Here is a 19,290-nt window from a genome sequence, read left to right as displayed (position 1 = left end):
CCGATGGAGTGGGAGGCAAGGCATCCATGAATGACCCCGGCAGAGATCGTATTGCTTTAATGAGTATGGTTGTGTCTCCGGAGCAAAAAATGTCATTAGGAGTCATTAGCACGCATTCAGCCTTTTCAAAAACTCAGTGCTCCCTTAATTGATGCTGCTGGTACGCCACAAGGCTCTCCACCCCTCTCACCCCAGAAGCAGCCAGCAGCCCCTGGAAGTGCCACCTCCACCCGCCGCACGCACCCCTCAGACAAACGAGCACCATGACCCGTTTCATTTGCTGCTAAGGGGTCAGATTTACACCAGCGTGGAAGCCTCTCAGTAAACCCCAAGGACCCGAGTAACAGGCATGGGCTCTGCGAAAAAACGGGCACCACAAGATCACTGGTCCCCTCTGAAGAGCAGCAATGACCCTTGCAGCTCTCGCCTACTCACCATTATCCAGATGGTGCCCCAGCATTTTAGCATTCCCCAAATATTTCCCAGCATGGTCTTAAAAACAGCTAAGCCCAATAATCTTTCTCAAGTACCATGCTAAATTGCATCCTAAATCACGTCCACTGCCTTGCGGGCAGATGGGGAATAAATACTGATGTCACTGGAAAGCGCTCCCCAATCCACATCTCCAGAGTGCTCAGGCAAATAACCGTCCCTGCATCAGACCCCATCAGATAGTTGAGGGTTATCTCCATCTTACTGGAGGCAAATGAAACTGGGGAGCTTAAATGGAGAAATAGTTAAGCCACGCTTGATGGGAAGTGTGGATGTTCCCGGAGAGACCAGCAGGGTCAAGCACTTTCCTAAATCAGTCTAAATGGCTTTTCCCAGTGATATGTGTTTGTGTTTCAGGGGAGCACCCTGCGTGTTTTCCTGGAGGAAGAGCCTCCGCTTCCAATTTGATCCGACCTCTTTTCAAGACAGGCTGAGCTAAGGGACAAGGTGACCCCAGGCTCTGAAGTGAGGACAGTCACAGGCGCTGCTCCCAGGGCCTTTCCTGCTGGCCCCACCCTTCACTTTCTTCACACCAGCAAGAGAAGAAAAAGGAGGAACTGAAACGTACCTTGGTGAGCTCCTGAGCATTGGCCAGGTTGTCCACCGCAATGGCCAAGAACACGTTCAGCAGAGTATCTGCGAGCAGCTAAGGATGCACAAGGTACGTGTTAAGGACATGGGTGTATGCAGCCACCAAGGGAAGGTGGCCCTGATGGCTCCTCACCAGCTCAGTGAGGAGCAGTCAAAGGGACAAACTCCTCACCCATCCCATATATACAGCCCTTAGTGCACCTCCAGGCAGCTCCTTCTCTGTGTTTGGGATACCCAGGACTGCCGCACATGCGATCGGACTCCCTCTATTGGGAGAGGGAAGGAGCAGTGAGTGAGGAGGGGCTGCCCCCAGAGAGGGAGATGAGATGGGGTTCTCTCCACTAAAAGCACAGCAGCCAGGTGGATACAGTTTCCAAACAAGGTGAGGACGATGAAATAGATGGAGGACCACATGCCTGAGCGAACACCTCCCTGGGAGCGGATGCCGTTGTACATCACCTCGTTCCAGTCCTCACCTGTCAGGATCTGCAGGAAAGCAAGCCAGCATCTCTGTCACCGGCACATTCTCATCACTTGGACAGCCCCTTCAATCTATCCCACCAACGCACAGGAGCCAAGTACAGAGACCCTGTGCAGTGAATAACCCAGCTCTCCAGCTGCAGCACTTGAGGGGGGAGATGTCGGACACTGCTGAGGATTTAGATCTCCTCAGAAGAGTTTTGAAACTTCCACCTTGCATAATGGAGGTGGAAGAGTTTCCATCTCTTGCCATCCACTTTGTTATACAGGAGGAGAGGGAGGAAGCAAGTTACATCCCAACAGCTGATGGAGGGGAACTTGTTTGGTTTAAAAAGCCCCTTCCAGCCAGTGGGGAGTGAGCAGGTGGTCCCAAGTCCCTTTGGTTGTGTTCCCTTGCAGCCCAGCTCCTACCTGGAACACTGTCATGATGGCTGCGGGGAAAGTGTCGAAGTTGGCTGATGGTGTCCCATCGATGAAGTTAAACCTGGAAGTGGAACCAGAAGGACATAAATGGGCTGCAGTACCAAGGACATCATACCCCTGACTGCTGTGATATCAGCTGTCTTGTGCTTAGGAGGACCTTTCCCCACTCTAAGGAGGGTCTCCTGAGCATTTGGTACCAGAACCCAAAAGGTGTCCTGGCCAGAAGGACCGCACAGCCCAAAGGCACTTGCCCGAGCAGGGACTTTTGTATGGGAGATGTACCACTGTTAGCAGCAGGCTGAAGGGCAACGCTACAGTCTTCCTAGGCACCTAAGAGGGTGTCATCACCTGGCTTTGACACCAAGAAACTCCTTTCCCTCAGACTGGAAACGACCTACCTGCCTCCAAACAGCTGCATTCCCAGCAGGGCAAAGACGACAATGAAGAGGAAGAGGAGGAAGAGCAGGCTGATAATAGACTTCATGGAGCTCATCAGTGAGACCACCAAATTCCTCAGGGATGCCCAGTACCTAGAAAACAGAGACGGTGCTGGAGCACTCGCAGTGATGCTGACAGGAAAGCAGGAGTGACTGGATCTGCGCTGCAGCCACAGTCTGAAACAGAGGGTGATGGGCGTGGATGGTTGGCACATACTTAGTTATTTTAAATATTCGCAGGAGACGAAGGGCTCGTAGGACACTGATCCCAAAAGAGGTTCCTGGTCTGAAGATAGCCCAAACCACTTCGAAGATGCTTCCCACTGTGACCTGAGAAGCAGACGCAGCCATGAGTCAAATACAAGCTCAGGATGGGCTGTTGCAGGAAATCTTTGTGCGCCTGAAGATGAGGCACCCACCACCCTGCCCAACACCTGGTGTCTTGGTCTGGCACAAGCAGGCTGTCCCGGCAGAAAAGGTTACCCTGCCCAACTGCGAGGCCCATCCCATTCTTCTTCCCCTTGGTGCCTTGCACTGCAGACACCTGCCAAACATCTCCCCTCACGCCCACAGCCTCTATGGGGCCGCTTACCCCACAGTCGAAGCAGTTGAAGGAAGAATGGAAGTAAAGGCGTGGCCCCATCCCATACATCTTTAAGGACATCTCCAGGAGGAAGAGTCCAAGAAACAGGAACTCTGCATAGTCTGAAAGAGAAAACCCAGATGTGCTACCCTCGGGGCACTGAGCTGCATGGAGCACCCTGCATGCACCCACCCATAGCCCATATAGCACACCACAGAGATGGGACAAGTTAAGGACCACGCTGCTTCTCCAAGCTCTCAGGGTTTGGGATGAGGGAAGCTTGTCTGTGAGGAGCTAAATTGTGTATAACAATCGATTAACATCGTCCCCACTAGTTAATCTTTCAGGGTAGGTGCACCGGTGTCCCAGGGGGTTAAGAAGACCAGAGATGGCTGGCATGGAGTAGAGCAGCTCTTTAGCATTATACAACAGTGGTTGAGGTGTCTGCAAAGACATTAACCACACGACACTGTAGAGGCATATTACCAACCTGGATTTAAATCATTGCATGGCTGGAAGTTGGCCAGGGTAATCGAGCCGAAGAGCCAAGAGCCAGTGAAAAGCTTCTCCAGCTATTTCATGAACATTAGCAGGCCACAGTCTGGCTCTTCACCTTGTCCAAAAGATGCTTCTCACCATGACCAGCTGCTGTACCACACCGTGACGTGCTGGGATCCTGGCAGGCCTGGGCATGCTAATGCATATTTGGGCACGCCCAGTGCTTGACGGGGACATTTTCAAGGTGAGTAAGAATAACATGGCTGAGAAAGCAGCACTGTCTCTACTGCAGCAGCTCAGGAGTAACACATGGGTGCTGTGGGGTTGACCATGCTGCTCTGCAGTTAGCACCATGCTAGAATGGACACAGGTGTGCTGCCTCTGAGACTTGACCTTGTACCATGGCCCACAGTGGGCTGGGGATGCTCCAGCAACTGGTTTCAAGCTTGGGATCTCCATGCTCTGCACCAAAACTTTAACCCCTATGACCAGCCCCACCCCTGCACACTCATGCCTTTCTAGCAATTGTTTGTGGGCATTCAAAGATGGATCTCTAGCAAGCTTTCCATCATCACTGTTCACAATTTTTGGATAAACCCAACTGAGACCTGCAGTCTGTTTCTCTCTCTTGACAAATACATTGGACCTGAAGGGTGTGAGGCCAGTAAAACCCCTCCATGTTTGCTCACGGGGCTGAGAGCCATCGGAGGCCATGGGACCAAGGGCAAAGCTGAATTAAAAACACGTACACAGTCTTTTGTTATCAACAGTGAAAGTAGTTCAGGTTATTCTCCACCTAGCACCGTACCAGCATGACTCTGGTGGGATTCATCCCCACATGCCCTGGGGCAAGAAGTGAAGGCATGCTACAACCTCCAGCCACTGGAGATAAGAAGGCTGCAGGGGGTTTTGTCTGCCCATACAGTGCTCTCACACCTGCACAAAGCTCATGGACTCACAGAGGAAGTGGGTGAGCCAGGCTGGCTGGTTGTGATGGACGATGGCCACGCAGGCAGTATTGAGAGCCACCAGGCTCAAGACGATCCAGTAGAAGACCTGGGATTTCACCATGTGGCGAACAGAGATGCGCAGGAGTCGCTCCTTGTGCCGTAAGTAGGAGGCACCGTCCACTCTGGCGCCTTTGAGACCAGAGTGACTCAAGGGGTTACCTAAGGAAAAAGAGGGGGGGAGGGAGTTGGGTCCTCCAGTCAAGGTGAGAGAAGGAGCTGGGTGCTCCAGCCTTCCCTGCAACATGAGGCAGGACAGATGGCTCACAGACATTGCTTTTATGGGACATGACTTAACTACACAGCTTTTAAGTGGTAAAAGGGGCCGCAGATGGTTTGCCCCCTTTGCTGTCAAACTAGCAGAGATGGCTGATCTGTGACAATCTCCACATGATAGGTGTGACCCTCACAACTCAATAAACTGGCAGAAGTTTTGAGGAGAAAAGCTCCAAACTGCACTAACCCAAGGTTGGATGAAGAGGTCTTCTCTGTGCCAACCTCCGCTCGCCCACTGAGGAGATATCGACGCAGTGCTCGTCGCTTGAGTCACGGTTCATGGTGTCCGTCCGGTTCCTTTTGATGGTGGCTCGCCTGAGCACTGGGAAGGGAAGAGGAAGGGTTGTTGGTGGCCCTGCTCTGCCAGGAGCCAGCTTATTGGACCAGGACCTGGTGACCAGTACTTGGCTAAGTCAGGTCTAGTAATAGGACAGACATACCCAGGTACCCTAGTCCAGAGCTATACCTGTGTGGGACCAGACATCTCCTGGCCTCCATGCTCTCTTAGAGTTAAAATGTAAATCCATTTCCCCGTACCCCTCTCTCAGGCCACAGACCCCACTGGGCCATCCCCAGACCTCTCTCCTCTCATTGCAGATAGAGGGTTTCAATCTCCAGCTGTGGGCAGGCAGAAGGAAGGGCAGACAGGTGCTTAGGTAGGTCATTGCTTGTCTTACCTTCTAAGGCTGAGGTCCCAGCATTTTTGTTCTCTTCAGCCAGCATGACTTCCTCTACGCAAAACACAGAGTTTAGCATCAGGAGACAAGACACAGTTGGCTGAGCACATCAGACCTCACTGCCTTGTACCTAAGCACTTCGCCCAGCCTGGAGGTGGTTGCTCTATCTTGCAAACTTTTGTCAAGTATTGGTTAAGTGTCCAAAGCAAATTCTGGAGGGTAGCACGTGACAGCTACCACACGTTGCATCAGAAAGAAAAATAACTTGTAATCAACCCAGCTTCCTCCACTGTAATTAACCCCACTAGAGAAGTTGAACATTGTAGACAGGTCTGGGGCTCAACATCCCAACCCAGGACCAAAGCTGACGTCTGGGGCTCAGGCCACAACTCAAGTTACCATCATTTTTCAAGTCTGAATGCCAGATGAAAGTGTAAATCTTCCCTTCCCACAGCTGAGCGCACTGAACTGAGCCCCACGAAGTGCAATCAAGGACAGGGGCTGTGGCAGTTTGGGGACCAGGACTCACGGGCTGTTGTGTGTGGCTGGGTGTCAGCACGAAGCCTGGAAGCCTCCACCAGCCCTCACCCAGGTCAAGGTGGAAGCCTCAAGCTGGGAACTAGCAAGTGCATGCCCTCCAGTCTGCTCCAGGAGCAGGTTTAACTGGAAAACCACTGTCACTGTTCACTACTCTACTTTCCCCCTGTCCACCACTGCAGGGGACTCCAGCAAACATCAAAAGAAAGGAAACCATGGCAGAGCAAAGCTCACAGCAGTGACGCTCACAGCCTTCCCTGGAGATATAATATGCCTCATGTTCAAAATACGAGTTTCATGCCACAGAATCGTAAAATGGTTTAGTTTGGAAGGGACCTTAAAGATCATCTAGTTCCACCTCCCCCCCTGCCATGGGTGACACCTCCCTGGCAGGACAATCACACCACCTGGGGCCAAGCTCACTCGTGCACCCAACACCACCATGTGAGCACCTGTGCAACTTCAGGGTTGCACTGGATGATGCTCAGGGATCCCTTCCCATCCCCACCACTCTGCATGACCAGCACCCTTCAGTGCCCATCACCCTCCTGGGAGCCCCCCCCAGCCCACTAGCCTTTACCCGCTTTGTCTATCCAGGCCCGGTAGCCGTTGAGCTCCCGCTCGATCTGCTGCTGGCGCCGCAGCTTCATGAAGGCTCGGCGGTTCTCCACTCGCTCACGCTCTTTGGCAAACTCCCTGGGGAAGGACAGAGGGGGGTGGTGAGAACACGGCCAGGGTGCATGGGAGGCTGGGGACACCACAGGGCCAGGAGGGTGGAGGCAGGGACCAAGGGTGAGCACAAGCCAAGGGCTGCTGGAGCACGTTGGGGCAACGCATGGTCATCTCCAGCCAAAGCATGGCCAAGGGTGAACAATCTGAGAGGAGGAGATGCTTCTTTGCAGGAGGAAAGGCATGGATGCACATAAGCAAAAACCCTGCTCGGTCGCTCAGCCTCGTATGTCCCAGCTGGAAGCTGCTGCTGTTTGGGGAGGATGTTCCCAGCACCACTTGACTCCAGAACCAACTCAGCTTCTGTGTGTCCTTTCAGGGAATAAAAAACAGGCACCGGGAAGAGGCAGCAAGATGATGGAGAAGGGCAGGTCCTGACCCCTGCCTTCGCCACCTCTTCCTCTGAATCCTTTCTCTTTCCAGCCTCTTCTTGAAGGGTTTACCCAGGACTAGAGACATCCCTGTTGTCCTTCTCTGGACTTTAGTGTCTCATGCGAACTGTCCAGGCACTATGACCAGTCCAGAGAAGGACAACAGCTTGGCACCGCATCAGGCAGGAGGGCAGGCAGTTCCACATGGGCTCAGCGCAGGCAAGGACATGTCAAACACTGAGCAACACTGGCCAGAGCTAACGCCGTGCCCACTGCTCATACAGCCTTTAACACGCCTGGTGCACCCACACACTCACGTGCACTCCTAGGCACAATCATACACACACTCCTTGGCACATAAGATAGATGATTTCACCTATAGCCCAGCCCAGAGCTCTGCAAAGATACCCATATGCAGCTAGGGCTATACACACCACCTCACAGGCAGTTAAAACACAAGACCACACTGGTAAGCACGGTCTGCTTTCTGGTATACACACGCTCGTGGCTGTACCCAGAACGCCCACGCCGACTGCCCTGCTGAGGTTTTCACCCACCCTGTATGAAGAAGCACCCTAAGCATGTATGCAAAGGCCATCACACACAGAGAAACGGAAATATTTGGCAGGAAGCACAGGGGTGGCAATATAGGTAACTTCCCACCCATGCCATGGGTTATATGTAAGATGACACAGACGGACCTGTTTCTAGGGGGTCCCACACACCACATACCTGGGGCATCTCGAGCCGCATGTTATACCTCTGTTGACAACCACATTTGCACACAAGGAGCATCCCTCACACCAGGCATCCCCCCAGCACACCCTCCTTCCTGGGAACAACATCACAGGGACGCAACCTCCCCGTCCTTGTCCCCGAGCCCCGGTGGCTGCAGAGCCCCAGCTGCACAGAGGAACCTAGCCCTGGCCCTCAGCCCCCTCCCAGTCCCAGGCTGCTCCAAGGGAAGCATCATTGTGAAGAACAAACGGCACCGTTCTCTCTGCAAGACGAACGTCTCTCTCCCCAGAGACTAGCAGCAATCTCCAGCCTCAAAAAAAAAAAAAATATATATATATATATTCAAAAGAACTGAAAGAATTGGTCTGTCTGCTGCAGAGAGAGTTCAAGTGCATTACCCCAGCTGAGCTATTACACCCTTAATGCTGTGTGGGCTTTTGCATGTGTGTGTGTGTGCGCGCGCGTGTTTGTGTGAAAAGCCCTGAATGTTCCCTGCATCTCTTGTTTAAGATCCCCAGACAATTCAAGCGTTTTTAATTCCACCCCAGGAAGGTGAAGTTTCCTGCCGCTCTGGCATTAAGCATCAAATGACTCTCCCCCTCCATCACTGGCTTTCAGACTGAAATGAGACTTTCTTCCTAGGGCAGGGAAGGGGGAGAGAACAAAAGGCAAGGAAGAGAAAAGCAGCCTAAGTGGAGGGAAGGAGGGCGGGAAGAGACGGGGGAGAAGGAAGGACCTCCCACAGCCAACAGCGGAACGCGCTCTCAGTTTTGGGCATGCCATGCCAAAAACCCTCCTTGCCCTCGCGGGAGGAAAGACAGGACCGTTTTGGCTGTGCCATCATCCCTCACCGGCCTTTGTTAGCAAATTTGGGATGTCAAGGGATGAGAAGATGCCATTTGCAGTCAGAGTTAGAAGGGAAGTTGCCTCTCTCCCTCTGGTTTGGTCTGCTGGTCCTCCCGTGTGCTGAACCTCTGCCCCACAGGCCATAACCCCATGCCAGCCAGCACCTTGGCAGAACTTTTGCCAGCCAGACCCTGCAGAAATATTCTACAACCTGGAGCACCTGGAAAACTTCCCCTGATTTACACCAGCTGGGAATCTGGCCCCTCTCTGCCGCCTCCTGCTTGCCCATCCCTCTGTCTTCCAGCTGCTCCTCTGCTGAGGCTGGTGTCTCCTTTTGCTGCATAGCGAGAGAAGCCATCACCATGTGTCCGCAGTGAAACCCAGTCAGAAGGGCCAGCTGAGCCTCAAATCACCTTTTCCCAGAGAAGGGAATGGAAGCATCTTTTCCAGCACCCCCCTCATCAAGCAACGTTTCCCCCTACCCAACCGTTTGCTCACGGAGTCCTAATTTGCAAGAAGCTGGTGCCACATGCATCCAGGGACAAGGTCTGTGCAGCTGCAGCAGCGTCTCCGAGGGAGACACTTCCCACACACTTGATCCTTAATGGAACTTAATTGCTTTTGTCCATTAGAAGGAGGAAGGGGTGGCAGGGAGGAGAGGGGAAAAAAAAAAAAAAAAGTTAAGCTCAACTTAATGAATTATTACATTTCAGAGAGACACGTTACCGAGCAGGGCAGCAGCGGGGGCTGGTGACATCTGAGAGTGGGTAGGCGATGCTGACAGATCAAGGATTGCTCAGAGCCAATTTGCAGCAGCGGGTAGAGATAATACTGTATGTGAGTGAGAACAGGGCCAGCGATGGTGACTGACAGCCGCTTGGGAAGGCTCCAAGTCGCAGGCAGGGCGGCATCGCATCGCCGAGAGAGCCAGGCGCCTGCCTCCCATGAAGGGCTCTGCTCCCCCCGGTGTGTTTGGGTTACATTGCCATGGATGGCCCAATGTTGCCTTGCAAAGAGCCCGGGGCTGTGCTGCCTGATGAGGTCCCTGGAAGGCGGCACAGAAGACCCCCAAGCAGAGGGCATGGTTCCCACCAGCAACAGCTCTGCTGCCCCCCTGGGTCTCCTGGCCCCAAATTCTGATGCCTCCAGGATGATAATGTCCATCCATGACAGCTGAGCTCCAGTTGTGCTGACCCTGTGTCATTGCAGCCCTTCTCCATCCGGCCTCGTAAAGCTGAAGGCACGCAGAGAGCGATTGAGATGAGCGCTGAAGGTCATGGTGGGAGCTGGGAAGTAGTGTGCCATCTGTCCTCCTGCACGCAAGGGCACCATCCATCCACATGCCGTGCCCAGCCTGCCGGGGCGATTGGAGCACAGATGGTTTGCTCCTCCTCTGCCTGCAAATTCTCCTCTACAGCCTCGGCATTCCACTCACGTGGTGGGAGAGCGTCTCTGTTCCCAGCAGGAGACCTCGGGGGTCACCGCCGCACTCAGTCGCCTTCCTTCCCGGTCCCCTGCACCCCGGCTCACACCAGGGCAGTGATACTTTTACTACATTGGTGTGCTCTGCTCAAAAGACCCGTGAGCCCAGGTCTGGTTTTCATGGGAGAAGAACCCATGTGAATGCATTCAGCTTGAAAATGGGCTCCATTTTGAGGAGAAAAAAAAAAAAAAAAGGGTGGGGGCAAACAAAAAAAAAAAAACTACAACAACAAAAAAAAAACCAACCAAAAACCGTCTAAGAAAAAAAGAATATCACAGATGCTGCAACCCACTTTTATCCTTTCTGGACCTTCTTTGAGTCCAGAGAGAGTATATAGCATTGGTCACATCAATATTGTGGCTTCCATGCTTTGAAATTACAAGCCAACCGCCTTCAAACCCATCAATTTGTCACCATTTGCCACTGTTAAAGGCACCTCCAACAAACCAGTTACCAAACAAGTCTCAAAATGATACAAGGCAGCAGAAAGGAAAGGGTGGGAAGAGGAGAAATACTGGATTACAGGCTGAGGATGAGGTAGCAGCACCGTGCTGCCGTGAAAAAAAAACATATAACGGGATGTATAACAAGGAACACCATCTGTAAGACATCAGGTAATACTGCTGCTCTCCTCAGCACTCGTGAGGTCTCAGCTCATGGCTCCGACTCAGTTTTGAGCGCCGCAATTTGAGGAAAAACTGCCTTCGACTCCAGGAGGGTGTCAGGGAAGGTTATGGGACAGAACTGACAACAGACGGTTTGGAAAACACGGATGAGACAGTTGCAAACCAGGGGGATCAGATGGTATTTACCCAAGAGGTGTAAAGGAACTAAAATGAGAGTGTTGAACTAACTGTGCAGTCTGTAACCTGGTGCTTCGACTTAAACAGACGGTGGCAAGCAGGCACAGCAAAACTGGCATTGCAGACCGGGATTATCGCACCGAACCGACAGCAAAGGTTAGAGCGGGGAATCCAAAAGGTACAAAAACCTCTGCAGGGGGAAGATGTGCTTCATAGGTCTGCTTTGAGGGAGGCAACAAGTTTTCTGGATAAGGGTTAATTGCTTGATTTAAGTTCACCTGAACTGCAGAAGTGAGAGAAGATTCAAGGGCAGGGCTCTGAGCAACCTCATCTAGTTGAAGATGTCCCTGCCAATTGCAGGGGGGTTGGAGTAGAGGACTTTTAAAGGTCCCTTCCAATCCAAACCATTTTATGATTTTATGATTCCTTAATAAAGCTGGAAAGTCTTCCCATGAAGTAGTAACTGGTGAAAAGAATTAAAAACAAAAAAAAAGGAAAACAGAAACATCCTATTTCTTATATTCCCTTTAGTGGTGGCCGTTAACTTTCGATCATTCCTGTGTACTTCGGCGAGAGTTACGTGTTCGCCGCGTTGTGACAAAGCTGCAGCAAGAAGCGGAGCGTACAGCTGACGATGCTAAAGAGAGCACATTTATAGAGCGCCGGCAGACACACGAGTTGGGGAATGAAAAGCTGACAAGCTGTTGGCGACATCGAATGGTAAAACGGGAAGGAGCTGGAAGATACCAGCCCTGAGATTACCTATTACATCACTGTCCCATTTAAGAAGGTGCAGATGCTGATGGTTACCTCCTACCTTGGAGAAAGGTTGTGATTTAAATCAGATTTTCTTATAGGTACTCGCTGTTGTCTGTCACTTCGACCAGGTCCTAAACCTGCTTGTATTAGGCAGGATTGATCCCAAGCAGCATGAACAATTGAGAAAGACCTCGTCACGCTAGTTTGCGTTGACACCCCACGCTATGAGGAGAAGTGAACAAAAATAGAGGAAAGAAAGGAAAGGCAATGACAACATGAAGACACAGGGAGAAGGCAGTCCAAATGGGAAACTGTCTCCACAAGTGGGGAGCGGACAGAAGGCCTCCAGATGAGGATCCACCAGAAGCAAAGTCAAGACTCCCAGCACTAAAGAGCTACTTTTATAAGCCGGTCCCTTAAAGAGATATGGGCCATTGTGGCTCCATGTAGGGCCTAAAGTAGCAGTGACAGGGTCACTGTTGTCCAGCTGTGTAACGGGATCTCCCAGGTCCAGGCTTTGAGCAGCTTTGAAGATGAAGTTCAAGAATTCAAATAATTGGTATTTGATGGACAGCGAGAGCAGCAATGGAGACACTGAAATGACTCAAAGCAGTGAACAACACAAGAGAACTCAGACTTTACATCTGCTGATGGGGAACACAGCCCACTGAACAGCAAGGACTTTAAATACCTCCCCTCTTCTCTCCAGTAATCCCCATTTCTTGTCTATAGTTAGCTTCAGTCAACAGGCCCTCATTCATCCAAGAGCAGGTTCACCCATCGCTTGGGAACATGGTTGGGCATCAGATGTACCTTGTGGCAAAGCTTGTCCCTCATCAATGGATCCCAGCAGAGATGCAGTGTCCTGGCCAGCCTCTGCATTTCAGGATAGGATCAGCCCCTCTCCACACACTTCACGCATGCTCTCCAAGAATAAGTAGTACTCCATGATCAAAGAGAGAAAACCATGTGTGGATGCTTGCTTTGCGTCCAGCTCAACCCTGCTGTGACCTTTAAAAAAAAAAAAGACAGGTTTTCCACAACACTTGGGTTGAGCTCAGAGCAGCCAACAGTTTGGAGAGCTTATTGTTTTGAAGTAGAAAAAAAAAAAAATGACAAAGAGGACAAATATCAGCGGGAGAAGGGAGTCACCAACAGTTGTAGAGTCTCAGTTTGAACGTTTTTCCAAGGGTGACAATGCTGGGGTTTGCATCTCTGTCCCCATACCCGGAGAAGCCTGTTGTTCCCAACGTTGCACCAAAGGCAGCAACAGCATGGCCAACGCATGTCACAAGAAAGCCAGGTAGAGGTGATGGAGGGTCTGGTAGTCCCAGCAGCAAGAAGTAGAGATACAAGCTCTGGATTTTATTTCACTCTTATCAGGCAGGGTTGGTATAAGCAGCGCAGCTTCACTGCTTCAAGAGCCCCGGGCTTTGTTCGCAATCACTCCCACTGGCTCACGCAGCGCTGGGAAAATGTCACTCCTCCCCTTCCCTGCTATGCTCCAGTTTTTGTCCTCTGTAAGCGGAGAACAGTTTTACAGTCCCGCTTCACAAGTGATAGCGATCCGCAGATGAAAGGTGCAGGGCCAGTACTGCAGGTGAGTTACAGCATGGAAAAAATTCACCGATTTTCAACATTTCATCACGTTAACGTCCCAGGAACTTCCAAGCATTCTAATTGACGCCTTCAACACACAAATACAATGAATTCAGAACCGACCATCCAGTGTGAAACCCACAACGCAACTGCTAGATATGTCACTCCGCCACTGCAAAACAAACAAACAGCCGCCTACGAGGTACAAAGAACTGATAACGCTACGTGATTCATTCGGGGCATCCTGTCTACTTCACCCAAGAGGAGTGCCCAGCACCCCCTTGCAAGGATAGAGTTGGTCAGGGAGGAACTGGGCATCTCCCAAGCCATCCGCCAAGTCAAACAGCGGCAGCCACGGCCACGCGATTGCTGTCATTAACCAGGATGACAGAAATTACGACTATCTGCAACAAACAACTCCAAAAGCAATCCATAAGCAAGAACTATCTGCCGAGTGCTTTGTTGGGAGGATCAAAACAGAGCCTTTTCACCCACAGCCTGCAGACAACAGGCAGTCCACAGAGCATATTTGCAGGGAGGCACGAATGAGACCAAATTTGAAGCACTTGAGACACGCTGGCAAATAATTTGCAAAGAGAAATCAAAGGGGAAAGTCACCGAGTTGTCGCTTTGTTGTGGATTTTATTTTTTTTTTTAATCCTGTCCGCTGGCTGTAAGCAGAGTCGTTATTCCCTGTAACACCAGGGGATACGGCACACCAGGCACACGCGTCTCTTGTCAGGCAGTTTGTTTGCAAAGGGCTTGGAGACCCTCCGCAGAAAGGTGGTACAGCAGAGCAAGGCAGAGAGGCACTCATTGAATATGGATGCCCACCTGGCTGCTGAATATAGATGAAGATCTCAAAGGCTCCTTTGCTTCACTCATGTTCAAATACCACGTCGTTGACACAAGAACTTCCCCAGAACAAAGTGACAAGCATGGCCACTTCTCGCCAAGCGTGGCCCAAAGAATGTGCATCCCACGGTGGCGCTGGGGGACCTGGCAGGAGGCATCACAGCCCACCCTCCCCATTACACCCACACCTCCATTCAAAAGCAGTTCCGGCTGCTGAATCCCCAAACACACAATGGCGTAGCCATTTCACATCTCATCCGAGCCACTCCCTGAGATGCTACAACCATTTAAGGAAAATAAAAACAAAAACAAAACCAAAAAACCAATGAGGCTTCCAAGCTTTCATGCTTCGGGTGCAATATTTCTCAGGCATGTTTTTTGGCATCTTGCTGTCCCTCATGCTTTCCCCGCAAGCCTTCCCGCATTGTGGCGACGCGTCTCCCTGCTTTCCCCTCCACAAACCGCCTACTTCTGAGACATTAATCCTCTTCCCAGCGTTTTTTGGCTTCAAACCATCTGATCCAGCTTGAACGCACGGGCCCCAGGTTTTGTGTAAAGCCAGCAAAAAAAAACTCCATTGAAAATGTACACTTGTTCCTTCGACGCCCTTATTATTAATTGCTATAAAACTTAATTTTATTCATCGTTTGTTATGCCTCAAAATTGGATGGGAAAAAAATTCAAATTAAGTGAAGTGAAAAGATTTCAGAGATGGTACAGAAGGCTCCTGAAGGAGATGAAGAAAACTCTCCGGAGACTGGGAACACAGCGCTAACCCAACCTGAAAGAAAGAAGATCTTAAGACAAAGAAATCTTGCCAAATTGATCCTTTAATTATAACATTAGTCGTTTCTTTCAAAGGCTTAATGCAAGAGCTGGGGGTGGGGGGCAGAAAAGACTTAAAGGGAGAAAAGACTTAACATCACCAGGATGAGTGGAAGCAATTAGGAGGATTTAAATTACTCTCTTGTTTGGTACAAGGCAGATGGATTTCATTTATCTTGCCATCATGCTCAACTTCTTGCTCTGCCAGCAGCTTCCAGAGGTCTTCTCCTCAGCAGACCCAAGGACCCAGCCTTCCCAGGTTGGCCAGCATCCCCTTCCACTCTGCACCCGCTCAGCTATAGCTGTGAACCACAAATTCCAGTGATTATAGCAGCTTTGTCACCCTGGAAAGGGGCTGGAAGTACAAAACTGGATAGGGGAAAGGAGTCCACCAGGTCTATGAGTCTATCTCACCAGGAGGACAGATGCTGCAATGAATGGAGGAGGGCTTTACTGCAGAGGCTGAGAAAAGGAGATAGAAAAGAGCCAAAACAGCCTGTCTGGTATCAGAAACTCTGCATGAGTCCTCAGCGTTATACCTCCAAGCATAGCCTATTTTTTATCTTCACTCTTTCATCTTCTTGCTGCCAGTGACGAGCTACACATAAGCCATCTTCTTGCCAGGAGCGGCAAAGCAGGCAGGACCTCTGCAGTGGCTAGGACAGGTGGGCCGTGGTCACTCCCAGGATGGCATTACTGCTGCTCTGGCACCGTGCATGCCACAGGCAGCGGGGACCAGCCAGCACGGCTCTCACCCGGTCTCTGCTGCTCTGGAGATGCATCATGAACACACAAATCCAAATTGTTTTACATGAGAAACAACTGAAGAAAAAAAAAGAAGGGGGAGCAGATCTTTGCAAATCTCTGGTATGGGGCACGTGCAACTTTTGCATCTCCCTGTCTCAAAGCCAACCGACCGCAGGGTACTGCACGCAACAGGCCACCAGCCGCAGGGGGTGGGAGGAGGTCCCAATCCACCTCTCCTACCCATCCCACTGCAGAGATGGCTGCAGCATGCAATTCTCTCTCTGCACCACAGCAATTCTCTCTGGGAAGAGGTGCAGAGCTGCAGGTGCATCCTACCCCGCCGCAGCAGGGTGCGGGATGACACCAACCTCAGGACACAGGACAGCAGCAGGCAAACACTTGATAGGAGTCTCAGGATCTTCCTGAGCTCCCAAATCCACCGGCTGCCACGTGGCTGAAAACACGGCATTTCAGCTGATGCTCCATCCTCGCTCGCTCCCACTGACTCTCTTCTGCCAGGATTATTTCGGTAGCTTGTGTAGCTTTAAAAGCTGAGCAGTCACATCTCCTTGGGCTTCGTACCTGCAAAATGCTCTCAAAGAGGAACAGGGCCAATTTTTTTTTTTTTCCTTCCTGCTTTCAGTTAGAATTAATTGATCCATAATTGCACCCATAGAGGGGGAAAGTTAATAGACACAGTAATAAATGCCAAAGCCCCAGAAGAACTGGCTCTCCAAGCCCCTGCCTGGAGCGACTCCATCTCCTCTTAATAGCGTTGCATGCAATTCCAGCGCATGTGTGCGTGTTAGTATTTAGAGAGAAAAATCGAGGAGCCTCGGTGTGATGGAAATCATTTCTTTTCCTCTCCCACATACTTTGTGCTTAGGAGCAGATGGATCCAGGCTGTTTACATCACGGAGGTCATGCCTCAGCTTAACAGTTGGGGAACTGACTGTTGGGAGAGATGCGCATCGCAACCAGAAGATTGCTAAATCTGGGCTCTGGCAAACTTCTCATGGTGGCAAGTTAAACATACAAATGTCCTCCTGCAGCCTCTTCGCATTCAGGACCAGCCTCGGGTGTTTGATTGTTTCCCCAAAGAAAACCGCTGCTGAGACAAAGCGAGGGCAGAGAGGCGGCTCTGCAGCAGCTCACAAGTCTGAACTTGGAGAAGGCGGCTGGAAATCCCAAGCGGACTTCAATATTTGCCAGTGCAGATGGTGCAGTTTGCAAGCAATGTGTGTCCAGGTTTCCATGAGTGGGCTACCAGACCTCCCTGCTCACTGCGGTGCCCTGAGTTAACAGAGTGACTGTGATTTCAGCTAGCCAGGCATGGCTGCCTGCCTTCCCCAAATCATTGCCGTAACGCCGGGGAAAGGTTTCCTTCGCGTGGAGTTGTTTCCATGGAGCTCATCCCCAAAGTGACCTTCTCCTCCCAGCTCAGCCCAGCCGCAGGGCGTGCTGGGGGATCCAGCCAGACCCTGGCTGCTCATCCAGCGCAGAGGCTGGGGGATGGAAAGGTCACCCCTCTCCTCCCACAGCAGAGCCAAGTGCTCTCTTCCAGCACAAGAGGATTGCGAGAAGTGTTGAAAACAATAAAAACTAAGCGAGCAAAGCAAGGAACGAAGCCCTTCTTATTGCACTCAAGGATGTGCACTGTTTGCATGCACAAGTACCTTCTCCCGCCTCGTGTCGCACCCCTCCGTGGCTCCGACAGCAGTTTTGGCAAGAGGATGCTTCGCCACCATCAAGCTACTGCATCCACCGAGCCGCAGGGGATGCCTGTGGCTGTGGCCAGGCAGGAGGGCACATGCGGTGGCCTTGCCATCGGGTGGCAAAGACCAGCTCATCACCTCCACTCACCTCGCTCAGCCCTCCAGGGAGCTGAGCAGTCGTGCTTTTCCCTAGGTATCTGGCACGCCACGAGAGCATCTCCATTGCCAATTAGGCCACCCACCCACTTGCATCCTTCCCCAATACAAACCCTATTAGCGATAAACAAACAGTCGAAATGCCAGCCGGCGCCTGGGAAGAGCCCTAGACAACTGCATCCAATTTGGCGGGCACAGGAACAGCTGCCTCGCACAGTCCTGGCGCAGGCAGGCACCGAGCATGGACCAGGGCACGGGCCGGGCATCCCACCAGCCACCCCGTGGTCCTCCTGCCAGTGGCTGGCTGGCAGGCCAGAGCAGTGCTACCTTGCTGTGTCCCAAGGCTGCTCTCTGCGTCACATCAGCACCAAAAGCATCGGTGTCCGCACAACATGCTACGTTGACACACTTCGATGCTGCAATAAGGGGCTTTTCCAGCTGCCTAGCCCCGAGCTTCCTAACTTCCCTTCTCTGGGCTTTTGTAGGAAAGCTCCTGCTTGACACTGACACCCAGTTGGACTTTGCTCAAATCCCCAAGCTGGATGTGGTGTAAGAAATGCAAAAGCCACACAACGCTGCTTGCATGTCTTCATCCGCCATAAGAGCTCCCTCCCTGCAAGACAGCATGAAGCCCCTCCTGCAGCCTGTCCCCAGAGCCCCTAGATTCAGTCAGACCCCAGACTGGGAATTGGGGAAATTCAACCCGCCAACAGACCCCAAAGCCTACCCTGCCTCTTCGGAAGCACTCCTGAAACCACCACCTTCACACCTGAACTCTCAGGGATACTTTGCACAGTGACAGATATGACCAGGGCCAGCCTCCACATTGATTCCTGCACCTAAGGGCTTTCCAGCTGGTCAAACCAGTGTTACAGTGGTGCTTTTTTTTTTGGTGTGATGGGCAATTAGGTAAAAAATGACCTGCTGCTGGGCACAGGGTCCCCTCTGCTACCTGCGGCAAAGGCAGAGGAGCCCACATCCCCCTCCCAGTGCAGAGAAGGCATGCTCTCCCCACACACCAACCCCTGCCAGCGGTCGAGGATGTGCTGATGCAACCACAGTCCATTGTCATGGAGACAAGAAGCCTTTTTCTCTCCAAACCCAGCTTAATGGCTTGGATTAAAATCTGCTTTCCCCTGGGAAGAGCAGAATAGGTACCGTTGTGTTGTCCCTAAGTCCCCGGCTTGTCCATGTGCACCCCAGGCCCCCCTACCCTCACCAGTGTGTATCCCCCACTGGTGCCAGGCACACCCTCCCAGCCACGGCCCGCACCAAGTGGAGGTCTCCTGCCTCCTCCAAACGTGCCCCAAACCCATCCCAGTCCACGTCCACCACACTCCATCAGCCAGCAAATGCACACCCCCCTACAAACACATCCTGGACTCGAACGCATTTCCATAAGGCGCCCACCACATCTCTCCCCTCCAGCAGGTCCCAAGATGAACGCTGACCATTTCTCACAGGTGACCAAAACCACAAGCTCTTCAGCAAGGAGACACAACAAGAAAGCATCTTCAAGGCTGCCCCTTTCCTGGCTCCCTGGGGAGCAAAGGAGCTAAGCAGAGCCGGGGAGCAATCCCTTGCTGTGGGGCAGGCAAGCATGGAGGGGAGGGGGGAACCAGCTACTGGGGTCCTGGGGGTCACAGCAGTACCAAGGGCCAAC

At 51.8% G+C, this 19,290-nt stretch overlaps 1 protein-coding gene across 1 annotated transcript in view; it reads right to left on the bottom strand.

The window, feature by feature from the left end:
- Nucleotides 1-19,290, bottom strand: part of CACNA1E (calcium voltage-gated channel subunit alpha1 E) — a 96,191-nt gene that overhangs the window by 39,522 nt on the left and 37,379 nt on the right. The window contains exons 8-17 of the mRNA XM_082483929.1: nt 6,582-6,697; nt 5,465-5,518; nt 4,975-5,109; nt 4,464-4,673; nt 3,016-3,128; nt 2,641-2,753; nt 2,385-2,516; nt 1,975-2,047; nt 1,452-1,569; nt 1,061-1,128 (exon numbers count right to left, since the gene is read on the bottom strand). Of these exons, the coding sequence (XP_082340055.1) occupies nt 1,061-1,128; nt 1,452-1,569; nt 1,975-2,047; nt 2,385-2,516; nt 2,641-2,753; nt 3,016-3,128; nt 4,464-4,673; nt 4,975-5,109; nt 5,465-5,518; nt 6,582-6,697 (1,132 nt within the window). The remainder of the gene's footprint in view (nt 1-1,060; nt 1,129-1,451; nt 1,570-1,974; nt 2,048-2,384; nt 2,517-2,640; nt 2,754-3,015; nt 3,129-4,463; nt 4,674-4,974; nt 5,110-5,464; nt 5,519-6,581; nt 6,698-19,290) is intronic.

Source organism: Vanellus vanellus (genome assembly GCF_965231255.1).
Source record: "Vanellus vanellus genome assembly, chromosome: 5".
In the NCBI taxonomy this organism is placed as follows: Eukaryota; Metazoa; Chordata; class Aves; order Charadriiformes; family Charadriidae; genus Vanellus; species Vanellus vanellus.
Note: the sequence above shows the minus strand (reverse complement) of the source record. Positions and strands in the feature narration are given on the sequence as shown.